Source organism: Hippocampus zosterae, chromosome 3, assembly GCF_025434085.1.
Source record: "Hippocampus zosterae strain Florida chromosome 3, ASM2543408v3, whole genome shotgun sequence".
NCBI lineage: Eukaryota > Metazoa > Chordata > Actinopteri > Syngnathiformes > Syngnathidae > Hippocampus > Hippocampus zosterae.
In genome coordinates, this window is record NC_067453.1 from 12,656,708 (window position 1) to 12,669,614 (window position 12,907).

Consider the following 12,907-nt stretch of genomic DNA (forward strand, 5'->3'; position numbering starts at 1 on the left):
CGGATGACTGAGCTTCTCACCTTATCTCTAAGGGAGAGCCCGGACACCCTGCGGAGAAAACTCATTTCAGCCGCTTGTATCCGGGATCTCGTTCTTTCGGTCATGACCCATAGCTCGTGACCATAGGTGAGGGTTGGGACGTAGATCGACCGGTAAATTGAGAGCTTCGCCCTTTGGCTCAGCTCCTTCTTCACCACGACAGACCGATACAACGTCCGCATCACAGCAGACGCTGCACCGATCCGCCTGTCGATCTCCCGCTCCCTCCTACCCCCACTCGTGAACAAGACCCCAAGATACTTGAACTCCTCCACTTGGGGTAAGATCTCCACCCCGACCCGGAGGGGGAACTCCACCCTTTTCCGACTGAGGACCATGGTTTCAGATTTGGAGGTGCTGATTTTCATCCCAACCGCTTCACACTCGGCTGCGAAACGCTCCAGTGAGAGTTGCAGAGCCCTGTTTGAAGGAGCCAACAGCACCACATCATCTGCAAAAAGCAGGGATGTAATACTGAGGCCCCCAAAACGGACCCCCTCAACGCTTCGGCTGCGCCTAGAAATTCTGTCCATAAAGGTTATGAACAGAATCGGCGACAAAGGACAGCCTTGGCGGAGTCCTACCCCCACTGGAAACGATTCCGACTTACTGCCGGCAATGCGAACCAAACTCTGACATCGGTGGTATAGTGACCGAACAGCCCGTATCAGGGGGTTCGGTACCCCATACCCACGAAGCACCCCCCACAGAACTCCCCGAGGGACACGGTCAAACGCCTTCTCCAAGTCCACAAAACACATGTAGACTGGTTGGGCGAATTCATATACCCTCAAGGACCCTGCTAAGGGTATAGAGCTGGTCCACTGTTCCACGGCCGTGACGAAAACCACACTGCTCCTCCTCAATCTGAGGCTCGACTTCCTGACGGACCCTCCTCTCCAGCACCCCTGAATAGACCTTACCAGGGAGGCTGAGGAGTGTGATCCCTCTGTAGTTGGAACACACCCTCCGGTCCCCCTTTTTAAAAAGAGGGACTACCACCCCGGTCTGCCAATCCAGAGGCACTCTCCCTGTTGACCACGCGATGTTGCAGAGGCGTGTCAACCAGGACAGCCCCACAACATCCAGAGCCTTGAGGAACTCCGGGCGGATCTCATCCACCCCTGGGGCCTTGCCACCGAGGAGCTTTTTAACCACATCGGTGACTTCAACCACAGAGATAGGAGAGCCCACCTCAGAGTCCCCAGGCTCTGCTTCCTCCAAGGAAGGTGTGTTGGTGGAGTTGAGGAGGTCTTCGAAGTACTCTGCCCACCGGTTCACAACGTCCCGAGTCGAAGTCAGCAGCGCCCCATCCCCACTGTACACAGTGTTAGTGGTGCACTGCTTCCCCCTCCTGAGACGTCGGATGGTGGACCAGAATTTCCTCGAAGCCGTCCGGAAGTCGGCTTCCATGGCCTCACCAAACTCTTCCCACGCTCGGGTTTTTGCCTCGGCGACCACCGAAGCCGCGGTCCTTTTGGCCAGTCGATACCCGTCAGCTGCCTCTGGGGTCCCACAGGCCATAAAGGCTCGATAGGACTCCTTCTTCAGCTTGACGGCATCCCTTACTGCTGGTGTCCACCAGCGAGTACGGGGATTGCCACCACGACAGGCACCAACCACCTTACGGCCACAACTCAGATTGGCCGCCTCAACAATAGAGGCACGGAACATGGTCCACTCGGACTCAATGTCCCCCGTGTCCCCCGGAACATGGGAAAAGCTCTGTCGGAGGTGGGAGTTGAAACTCCTTCTGACAGGGGATTCCGCCAGACGCTCCCAACAAACCCTCACTATACGTTTGGGTCTGCCAGGACGGACCGGCATCTTCCCCCACCATCGGAGCCTACTCACCACCAGGTGGTGATCAGTTGACAGCTCCGCCCCTCTCTTCACCCGAGTGTCCAGAACATGCGGCCGCAAATGCGATGATACAACTACAAAGTCGATCATCGAACTGCGGCTTAGGGTGTCCTGGTGCCAAGTGCACATATGGACACCCTTATGTTTGAACAAGGTGTTTGTTATGGACAATCTGTGACGAGCACAGAAGTCCAATAACAAAACACCACTCGGGTTTTGATCGGGGGGGCCGTTCCTCCTAATCACGCCCCTCCAAGTATCACTGTCATTGCCCACGTGAGCATTGAAGTCCCCCAGCAGAACAATGGAGTCCCCAGCAGGAGTACTCTCCAGCACACCCTCCAAGGACTCCAAAAAGGGTGGGTATGCTGAGCTGCTGTTTGGTGCATATGCACAAACAACAGTCAGGACCCGTCCACCCACCCGAAGGCGGAGGGAGGCAACCCTCTCGTCTACCGGTGTGAACCCCAATGTACAGGCACTGAGCCGGGGGGCAATGAGTATGCCCACACCTGCTCTGCGCCTCTCACCGTGAGCAACTCCAGAGTGGAAGAGAGTCCAACCCCTCTCGAGAGAACTGGTACCAGAACCCAGGCTGTGTGTGGAGGCAAGTCCGACTCTATCCAGTCGGAAATTCTCTGCCTCACACACCAGCTCGGGCTCCTTCCCTGCCAGAGAGGTGTCCCAAGAGCTAGCTTCTGCAGCCGAGGATCGGACCGCCAGGGTCCCCGCCTTTGGCTGCCGCCCAGCTCACATTGCACCCGACCCCTTTGGCCCCTCTCATGGGTGGTGAGCCCATGGGAAGGGGGACCCACGTTGCCTCTTCGGGCTGTGCCCGGCCGGGCCCCATGGGTGTAAGCCCGGCCACCAGGCGCCTGCCAACGAGCCCCACCTCCAGGCCTGGCTCCAGAGGGGTGCCCCGGTGACCCGCGTCCGGGCAAGGGAAACCTAGATCCATTTATTTTTATCATCATTGGGGTCTTTTGAGCCGTGCTTTGTCTGGCCCCTCACCTAGAACCTGTTTGCCATGGGTGACCCTGCCAGGGGCATAAAGCTTCTAGGATCATTGGGACACACAAACCCCTCCACCACGTTAAGGTGACGACTCACGGAGGGGATTAATATATTTTAACTTAAAAAATGTTGTTTTGTGATTTATTGCATGCACACTGCTCCATGTTAACTGCTTTGCTGGTCTTGCAGCTTTTATTTTTCCTTTTTTTAAAAACTTATTTTACTTGCCAGTGGGCGTGTTGCTTTTTAATTGTCTGACTTGTGTGTGTTTTGCGGGGGGGGGGGGGGGGGGCTCGATAGGCCTTTAAGCCCGTCTTTGTTTTTAAACACTATTTTTCTCTTTCATCTTTTATGTGCATATTAACAGGCTGCGTATAATGATTGTTAGCTGTCCCATGGATGATGCCCTACATATGCCAGACAGGCTAATTAGTTTCTGTCTCTAAGGCTGTTGCTTTGCATTCTCCCAAGTTAACAAGTTATCTTCCAATGGCATTAGCAGAAACCTCTCCATCTTTCGATATGATGGCCGGCTGTGGATCGTAAGGGCCTGAGAATTTGTTTGTGTGCAGGCAATGTGCTGTGCATTTATCAATGGATTTCAAATAAATATCAAATTAAAGGAACTGATTCTGTTTTGGGTGGTGTCTATTATCAGCATGGCACATCTTGACTATTGCGGTTGCCTGTTTTTTCCCGCAAAATATATAATATGTATATTGCTTCTCGTGAAGCAATATATATTTTTCAATTTTGTTTTTAGATGTGATTTGGGACGTACACTCGGGGAAATAATTTTCCGCGATTCGATGACTCGAATCGCTGCATTTTAAAATTATTGAATCCTTCGATCATATTGCATACCATGTATCGAAATACGTATCAAATTATCTATAATGAGAGATGCACATCAAATATGAATTCGTTTTCTTTGAATTCAATTAATTTGGAGAATTTTGCAGCTTTGGAGAGTTTTCTACACATTGATGCATATGGATAAACATGGCGAAAGCTTCAGCCGTAGCATAATAATTGAATTGTATTGGAAATAGGATATAATGGTCTTTTATGGAGAGATGCACACACTTCGTGGCTACCCACTGTTGTTTAAATGCCAGGATACTGATGATGCCACGATTATTGTGGCCTAATACCTGTAAATCTGAATTGGATAAAAAAAAAGATGTTTTGAGAGTGAAAGTAATAATAAACCACTGGGATAATGTGGTTCCATAAATATGCATGCCCACTCATAACTTGGTATTTTTGCTGTGTTCAGAATGAACTAATCTCATTTCAAGCTCATGTTAAATGGGAGTCAGTATGGACCAGCCACTGTTTAAGTTTCTTATATAATAAAGTAAAAATAAAATTAAATAATAAAGTTCAGCTGTTCTACTAGGCTTTTCCTGACTTTTTTGTTGTTACACTTTATAGCTAAAGCTATGGTCTGCACAGAAGAGGTGTATAGACATTTTATATATCTATTCCTTAATTTATATTCATTCATTTGTCATCTTTAACCACCTTGCAAACAAATAGCTTGTGCTAAACTGCATTTATTATCGGACTACGATGAATGCTCCAGTTTCTCCTTCTTGGTCTAATCCAACTAGTTTGTGCGTTCAAATATAATCTGCTATAAGGTTGGTTGTGATGTGCCCAAGAGGGCTGTTTGCACTCATGTTTTCCGATCAAGATGAGCACCTACCTCAACAACAGCGCGTATCTTCGCACTACTGTGCAGCTTTGTCTGTGATTTTAAACAGATTTTTCAATGTTCAGCCTGTACTGAAATCTAGGTTGCTTCGTAATAGTCAATTCCGTCTCATGTGGTTGCAGAGACGAACGATAACACGGTGTGTTTCCAGTCCAAGTGTGCCGATGAAGAAGCCTGTGTTCCTGTGAAAATTGAGCCCTCCAGAGGTAAGATGTATCACCCACGCTCACCTTGCATACGTCTTTTTCGTTTTTTCATGTGTTGCTGAACCAGTCACTTTCAACTCCTATACAAATGTGAGCCAGTTCTACAGCACTTCATCTAAAGCAGGGGGGCCGCATTGACTTTTAAAATTTCAGCACGAGCTATGGTACATTTAAAAAAAAAACTGCATTTGTTGACAGTTCATATCAAACATCAACAGAACAAAAGCATGAAAGTACTGTATTAATATACTTTTTTAAATGACAACAGTGTTGTTGATGACCTAATTTAGCCTGTGCATTGCTGCAGATGGGTTGTAACCAGACCAGTAGAAGTAGAGCAATACAGAGGTCCTAGGAGGTGGTCGAAAAGATTATCTCCCCCCCCCCCCTCCGTGTTCTGCAACTTCAAGTCAATGCGCCACCTGGCGGTCAAATGCCTGTCATTACAAGTTCAATTGAAATGAATGCAATCATTCACATCGAACCTTAGTTGTGGACCGACCTTCGGCGGGCCGGATTAAAAAGACCAACGGGCCGGATTCGGCCCGCGGGCCGTAGTTTGCCCACATCTGATCTAAAGGGCCAAAAAAACTATTTCTCCATTTAGTTTGTTTTTTTTAATCTAGAATTTAACCTGCTAAACTTTTGAGGGTCCACCCTTCTCATAGCGTTTTGTAATGTAGTATGCCATCGAAAATAGAACTTCTTAAAAGGAAACTCAAGGTTTCCAAACAAAATGTGTTGAGATGTATTCATTCATGTAGAGTCCAAGTGCATGTTCTGCAGAGCATTGTCTCTCCAATTGTTTATCCCAGCCGGCCTCACTCTTGCATTGAGCTCCAACTGAGCTATTTTCAATACTCCACAAACATGGAGGATATGAAATATATTTCTGGCAACACGCCATTGTTTAACCATAATTTCAAAGGCATTAGTTGAGGTTCGTTTACTTTTTTTTTAAGACCAAGATATCTGTGTCATATATGAAATCTTAGCCGCTTTGTTTTTCCCGTTTCTTTCTTTTCTTTTACTTTCATTCTCTGTCTCTGTCTTTCTGTCTTTCTTTTCTCTTTGTTTTTCTTTCATTTTTCTTTGTCTTTCTGCCTGTTTACTTTTTGTCTCTCATTTTCTTTTCTTTCTTTCTGTCATCTTTCTTTCTTTCTTAATTTCTTTCTGTCTTTCGCTTTCTTGCACTTCTCTCTTGTATACAGTAGCATTCATTTTAACCGTCAAATTTGTTTCATCTCTGCGCTCAAATGTTTTCATCTCATCTAAGCTTTTGCCTTTGTTACTGTCCTCACTCTTTCTTTAAAACTGGTGTGGATTGCCACCACCACCTTTCCTTCACCCCTCTGTTCATCTTCCTCTCTTTCATCGCATTCTTCCTCATTTTGAGGCTGCTCTGGCAGTTCCTGACAATGCTGAAATGATGTGTCTAATCTTACATTGGCCTCTGGATTAGAAAATGAGGCTGGGTTAATCTGAACAAAGTCTGGTCGTAGTCACCATGCCGGCTGCTAATGGCGTTGTGTCACACTTTCTATACCACACACACACACACACACACGCAGACACAAGAGTTATGGTGGATACAACAAAAGCTTCACATAAAGCCAGATGGGACACACGCCCCATATAATCCCATAGGGAGATGTAGGACATCTGACAATGATAGAAACCAGGTCCAATGGCTGTTTTATGGATTGTGTTTTTACGTGATAATAAACATCAGCAGCGGTGTTTGTCAGTGTTGGCGCCAATGCGTGGCACACAGGCTTGAAATTTTGGCAGAGAGAAGTTATTCGACTTATATATACTGGTGAAAGTTAATGTCTGGCACTGCATGTCACATATTGCACTCCACTCTTTTGAATCTTGCACAACAGTTGTTGTAGTTCCTCGTGAAAACAAGGAAACTGAAATGTGACTCACTTCGAACCGTGTGAATTTCGGAAATTATGCTGTCTGAAAATGAGTTTAGAAAACGCAATGTGTGGCTTTGAAGTGATTTTTATCTATACTAGCCGTGTATAATAGCCGTGTGTTAAAACATGGATGACGGATGACGGACTGTTGTGACGGATGACAGACTAACCACGCAGGGGAAATGGACCGGGTTTCTTTGGCTCCTTTACAAAGCAAAGTATACTGTATCATACATTTGAGGCAATGGAATGCCATGCTGGACGAGCATAGTTTCATATTAAATCTTTGCGGTTTTTGTTTTTATTTTTATAAATGCACAAATGAGTTCTTGGACTCAATGTTGGTTTGTTGTCAAGCAGGGGGGCCTTTTACACTGGGGAGAAAATAAATCACAATATGTGGTTATTTTGTTATTTGCTTCACAAACCCTTTGTTGTTCAAGAGTGGGTCCGTTATACACCCGTTTGAGCATTAAATTGATGAATTTATATTTTGTGTGGCCCTGGTAGTGCTGATGAAAAACTGCGGCCCCCTTCATCGTTTCATTCGCTCACCCCTATTTTAGAGCAGTTTTGTCACTGAAACTGAAAAGCAACAGATGAGTGTGACGCTTATCTTTCAACCACTTTTACCTTCAAAAAAGACATTTGTGACAATTGGCAACAATATGTAGAATGAGAACCTTGAAAAAATATATTTTTTTTTTCAGTCATCATGAAGGTCACATCTTGTTTGCATTGTTTTTAGCTGTCTTGTTTATTTTGGCTTGGTATGTTTGCGCATGTAATTAGCCTGGGGACGGGAAGTTGTGCGTGGATGAGTGTAACCGTGCATGTGTGCCCCTATGGGAGAAAACATTCTTTATTTTAAAATGATGGTCTAGACAGTGATTCTGGGATAAGAGAGATTGCTCTATGATCAGACAGTATCAGACTTTTATCGCACTTTATTTCTTAGAACGACGAGTACCATTTTATTGACATTCCTAAACTGAACATTTCTGTGTGTGTGTGTGTGTGTGTGTGTGTGTGTGTGTGTGTGTGTGTGTGTGTGTGTGCGTTTGTGTGCGTATGTCAGTGTTTGCCCATTTTAAAGTCACTTAAAATATAAAGTGCATGAGTGAGAGAAGGAGGGAGGAGTCTAACTGTTTGAGTTCCTCACTGAGCGTCATTCTGCAGCTTGCACTACTGGAATCAAGAACTCACAGAACTTTGTGCACTTTTGGGCACACAGCAGCTGACTGAGGATACACATGACAACAAAGTGATCGTATTTTTCTGCTCTACCTGGGTGAGTGAGATCCATAATCTGGAGAAAATGTCTTGTTGGAGACAGAGCACCTGTTCAACACTTGGCTGACACAATTGCAGCCATTACCCTCTTCAGTTTGCACTTTTCGACCAACTCTGATGTAACAGTTTTCTGATGTTTTCGTTGCTTAACGTGGCGTTGCCTGCATCCGTAATCCGCTCAGCCACCAACAAGCAGCACAATGTGACATTCCTTGTGGTCCGAGTGTGGTGAGACTACGTGGCGTGTGGTCAAAGCGTGCATTTTAGGCTCAATGTGTGTGTCAGAGAGGACCGAAAGCACAGGTGCGCCTTTTGTTTCCCGGCTGGCGCTCTTGCACACTTGTTAACACCAAGTTAACAAGACTCAGGTCCAGACAGCAGGGCTCATTCCTGCAGTGGCACAAACCAAGGAGGTGAATGAAAATGTTTCTGCCGGGCGGCATTAATACTAATTTACGGTGTACCTTGCCACTCAAGCCACTGTGCTTTTAATGAGATGCTCCAACCTAGCAACGGCAGTGTTAGGGTAAAGCTCTCAGAGTGGTATCATTAGTTATACTGTCAATGAAATGCAAGAAGCTGCATTTCTATGTAATCGTGTGTTAATATGGCACTCTAAGGCACAGCGTTTGACACAGTTAGACGTACATCCTGTATCTTCATATCTGAATTCAGCAATATGATGTACATTCCAACAAATTCATTTACCAAAACCCAACATTTTAGTTTCGTATGTATTGCCAAGCTGTTTATCATTCTACAAAATTTAGTTTTAGTTCGGTGATCGAAACTTTTGCTTGTTTCTATATTTGCAAAAGCGCACAGTAGCAAAACTATGGCTCTGGCAAACGTCTCCCATCAGTGTGGCTTACAGCTGCAGACCAGATTGGCGCGTGATACATTAAAAACAACCCCCCAGCCTTGGACGGGCTCCACCCCTACCATCCTCGAGGGTAAAAGTGGCTTCTGGAACACAGTCTGCATCCCGGTGCTTTCTCTGTGTGGGATTCTACATACAAAAAAATAAAATAAAATGGTTCTCCTGCAAGTTTTCTCATGATCTCAATGTGACCGTGGGAGGCAAGAAGGGGAAAGCACACAGCGTAAAACAAATTCCTGAGGCTGTCTTCGGAATTGATCGGTCATTTCAGAGCCCCTTTTTTTAGAGTCTGCTCTCTCAAACACACCATGGATCTGTTTCCACTCAGACGGTGGCAAGTGCTGTTGTCTTTAATTGCGGTCAGCTTGTAAAAATAGTATCTGACAATATGAATCTGCGTCTTATTTTTTCCTGTTTCAGACATAGACATTGACATGGAGATTCGAGTGCAAGAAATACAAAGTCACTCTTTTGATGACACTGAAGTTTATAAACACGCACACACACACACACACACACACACACACACACACACACACACACACACACACACACACACACATATTAAATAATATCTATGAAGGTGCAACACAGTTTAATGTCACCTGTGCTAACATTTGTCAAATTCTTTTAGTTGATGCTGCGCAAAGGAAGCAATATTTAAAATTATTTGCTATACAAAGGAAGAAAAACATGAGTTGACTATTTTATCATAAGGTGTATACGTGCGTAGAAAAACTTCAATAGTGTGCTGTGTTCAAATGTGCTGTGGGAAATTGTCCAATTACACTTTGTTGGCATGTCATTTTCCTCAAAATTTTTAATTTCCTGAAAATAATGAATCATAATTAATACAATCAATAATAATGTAGTTCAGTGTGTGGGAGTCCACCTAACCAGTCGACATGTAATTTGTGGACTTGGAGAAGGCGTTTAACCGTGCCCCTCGGGAAGGTCTGTGGGAGGGGTCGGCTGTGGGGAATACACACTTGAGGTACTGATGGCTTCGTCAAGCAGAGCAGTTTGCAACCAATTGTGAAGCGATTGGCATGCAAATCAGCATCTCCAAATCTGAGACAATGTCAGAAAAGGAATACGATCCTGCCCCAAATGGAGGAGTTGAAGTATTGTGGGGTCTTGTTCACGACTGAGGGAAGAATGATGCGGTGATACAAACTTTGTATTAGTCCGTTGTATTAGTATTGTATTAGAACACCTGCAAAGTGTACTCAAGCATACTTTGGAATTATCTGCAATCCGGTGTTAATTAATCTCAGGTCCAAACCATGTTGTCTGCATTTTTAAAATAGATAACCACACCCTTGCACAATTTAAGTCAACCTTTCATTGATTTATACAGATGGAAGTCTTCTACCTCACTTCCACACCGAAACTATCCTGGCTTTAGTGATAAAGGGCTAACCTAAATGATAGATGTTTGACATTCTGTGGTCTGGATGCTTTTAGGCTTTAGGATTCAGCTTCCACAAATAATCCAGCACACAGTGTTCCTCCAAACAAGCAGAGCTAGGCAAGCAGAAAGCCGCACCGATTTCTGCACCCGGCTCTATATACCGTAGTATATTGATATTACTTGGTAATCACACACCACTTTCAAGTGGCCACTTTATATGGAAAAACAGATTGTAAACAATGATATGGCATTTGACTGGTACCATATAAGGACGTGTGTGTGAATGTCTATGTGCATGACGGAGAGAAGGAGAGCGGACCAACAGATCAAGGCTACTACTGCTAACACTGCTCGTCTGTATCTTTCGACCTTTCATTACCTCACTGTTGTCGAGCCAAATAACCAGCAATGCTGCACCAACTGGGACCAGCTGGATGGATGGAACCTCACTGCATCATCAGATGGACAATTAGCGAACTCTGTTTGATACTCACAACTATTATTTCGGGCTAATGACTCCAGTTTGAATTGATCTTAAGCGGTCTAAGTCCTGTAGAGGGAAGTGTTTCCCATATCCTAAATAATATGGAAAAAAGTATCAAGACGCACCTCTGAATGTGAACTCATGAAGTAATACAATATATCAACATGCACTTATGTTGTTTTCTTTTATGGGTTTCATGCAGTTTAATGGGATATTTTTCTTTGCTGATTGTCTTGGAGTTGCTTTGTGGTCCATTCTGAAAACTCTTCTTTACCATTAAAGGGTTACATAAGAGTTTAATCTAAGCATCCATCAATGCTAGTTTCCCCTTGGTAGAATGAGAGAAGGGAATGGATAAAAATCCTCACAGAAACAATGAAGTCTTGTAGAACATGTTCCAATAGGAGTGGTGTAGCTGCAAAGGCAAGACAAACTTATATTGGGTGTCTTGCAACAGCAACAAAAGATGCAACAGCAAAATGCCGTAAGACGTTTTTAAATATAATGTTGGCTAGCTTTCTTGTTGTCGTAGCAGTCGTGTTTACGCATTGTTGCTGTTGTTATAGCATTGAAAAAAAAATCCGCATTAGGCATGTGCAAGTAGCCAAATTGACCAAATTGCCAGGGATTACTATCGGGTTTATACCTGCCTTATTTCAAGTTATTGAGTGCTCGTGAAAGATCCCGATACCAGCCACCAATACGTTATTAATTAAATAAAATCAAATAAAAATCAAGTTTTCCTTGCCAATCGTTGGTGTACACTGTGGGCATTTGACACGGTGAAACATCATGTATGCCGGAAAGAGGTCTTTGTTTAGAATTATCTGTCATTGTGTGAGATGATATTTGATGTTTCATAAGTGTTAGTGGTATGCTGCTTGGTATTGGTGAGTACTCAAGCGTGAATACTTTAGACTGTTATCACTGAAAAAAAGTGGTTTCGAACATAAATCCACATCCTTGGTGTGCACGCAGCATAAGTAAACTATAGTTGAACAATAAAACCATCTCCAAAACTGTTGACAGTCTACATGACGTCACAAAACGTTTTCAGAGAACTTTAAAGCAACTGTCTATTTGAACGGGCATGCTTCCTTTCTCCTTATGTCCTTCAGCTCTGGGCCGGAGTTCGTCATGCAGGCATTTAGGTAACTCCAGTGTGCAGGCGTGCCTGAGTCGAGCAAGCAGTGGGGGCAGCGAGAAGAGCCAGGCTGGCGTCAATGGAAGAGGTTCTGGCAAGAGGCTGCCGTCACTATCCAAACCACCAGGTATGCAATGACGGCTGACTTCTGACTGCACTACATTGACGATCTGAAGTCGGAGGTTAGAAAAAGCCACCAGAAACAATGCAGCGACAGTCATTGTCTTCATTTTAGGCCTAACCTTCTTGTGTCATAACATCCCTCACTGCATTTCCATCATACCCCATCGTACCGCATACATCAGTCACCGTGTGAAGTCTTTAGCAGCGCACGCGTCCCACCCGGCGAAGGAAAGCAGTGAAAAGAGGAATCAGATGATGTAAGTTGTTCGGAGTCTAGTGAACGTTGACCTTGGTTCCTATTTGATTTTCCCCGGTTAATCATTCTACACTGATAAGACACAGAAGACCCTCATTGTGCAGCCGTTAATCATGCCGGCCATTTGGCCTTTGAACGTGAGCTCTCACAAACACGTTACACACACTCAAACTCAGAGCATCCTTATTTTCTGGAGTGGTTCTTCCAGGTCCCACGTAGTTGTCACATAGCCCGCAGCGCCCCCCGCAGCCCTAAATTTGCATTGCATTGGTTTACCCCCTCAGAAACTCCATCGATATGCGTCTCAGCAAAATCCAGCATCATTTAATTTTTGATTTTGTCCTTAGTGCCTCCCAAGCCAGCACACCTTCAGAGCCCGGTGACAGAGCTGTCATCCCCACTGGCTCACAACCAGAAACCCCAATTTAGACCAGGGATGGAGGTGGGAGGAGGTGGAGGAGGAAGGGGGGCGACAAACCGGGAGAGAGTGAGAATCAAACACTCCAAAGTATCAGACCTCATCAGCCGATTTGAGGAGAACAGGTA

The 12,907-nt window shown here is 44.9% G+C and overlaps 1 protein-coding gene across 7 annotated transcripts in view; it reads left to right on the forward strand.

The window, feature by feature from the left end:
- Positions 1-12,907, forward strand: part of fgd4a (FYVE, RhoGEF and PH domain containing 4a) — a 63,691-nt gene that overhangs the window by 37,438 nt on the left and 13,346 nt on the right. For 4 of the 7 annotated variants that reach the window (XM_052061654.1, XM_052061652.1, XM_052061656.1 and 1 more), the window contains exons 2-4: positions 4,759-4,842; positions 11,957-12,109; positions 12,709-12,904. In XM_052061654.1, the coding sequence (XP_051917614.1) occupies positions 4,759-4,842; positions 11,957-12,109; positions 12,709-12,904 (433 nt within the window). Of the gene's footprint in view, positions 1-4,758; positions 4,843-7,933; positions 8,059-11,956; positions 12,110-12,281; positions 12,363-12,708; positions 12,905-12,907 lie in introns of those variants that run through there. The other 3 variants (XM_052061657.1, XM_052061659.1, XM_052061658.1) reach the window with 3 other exon arrangements.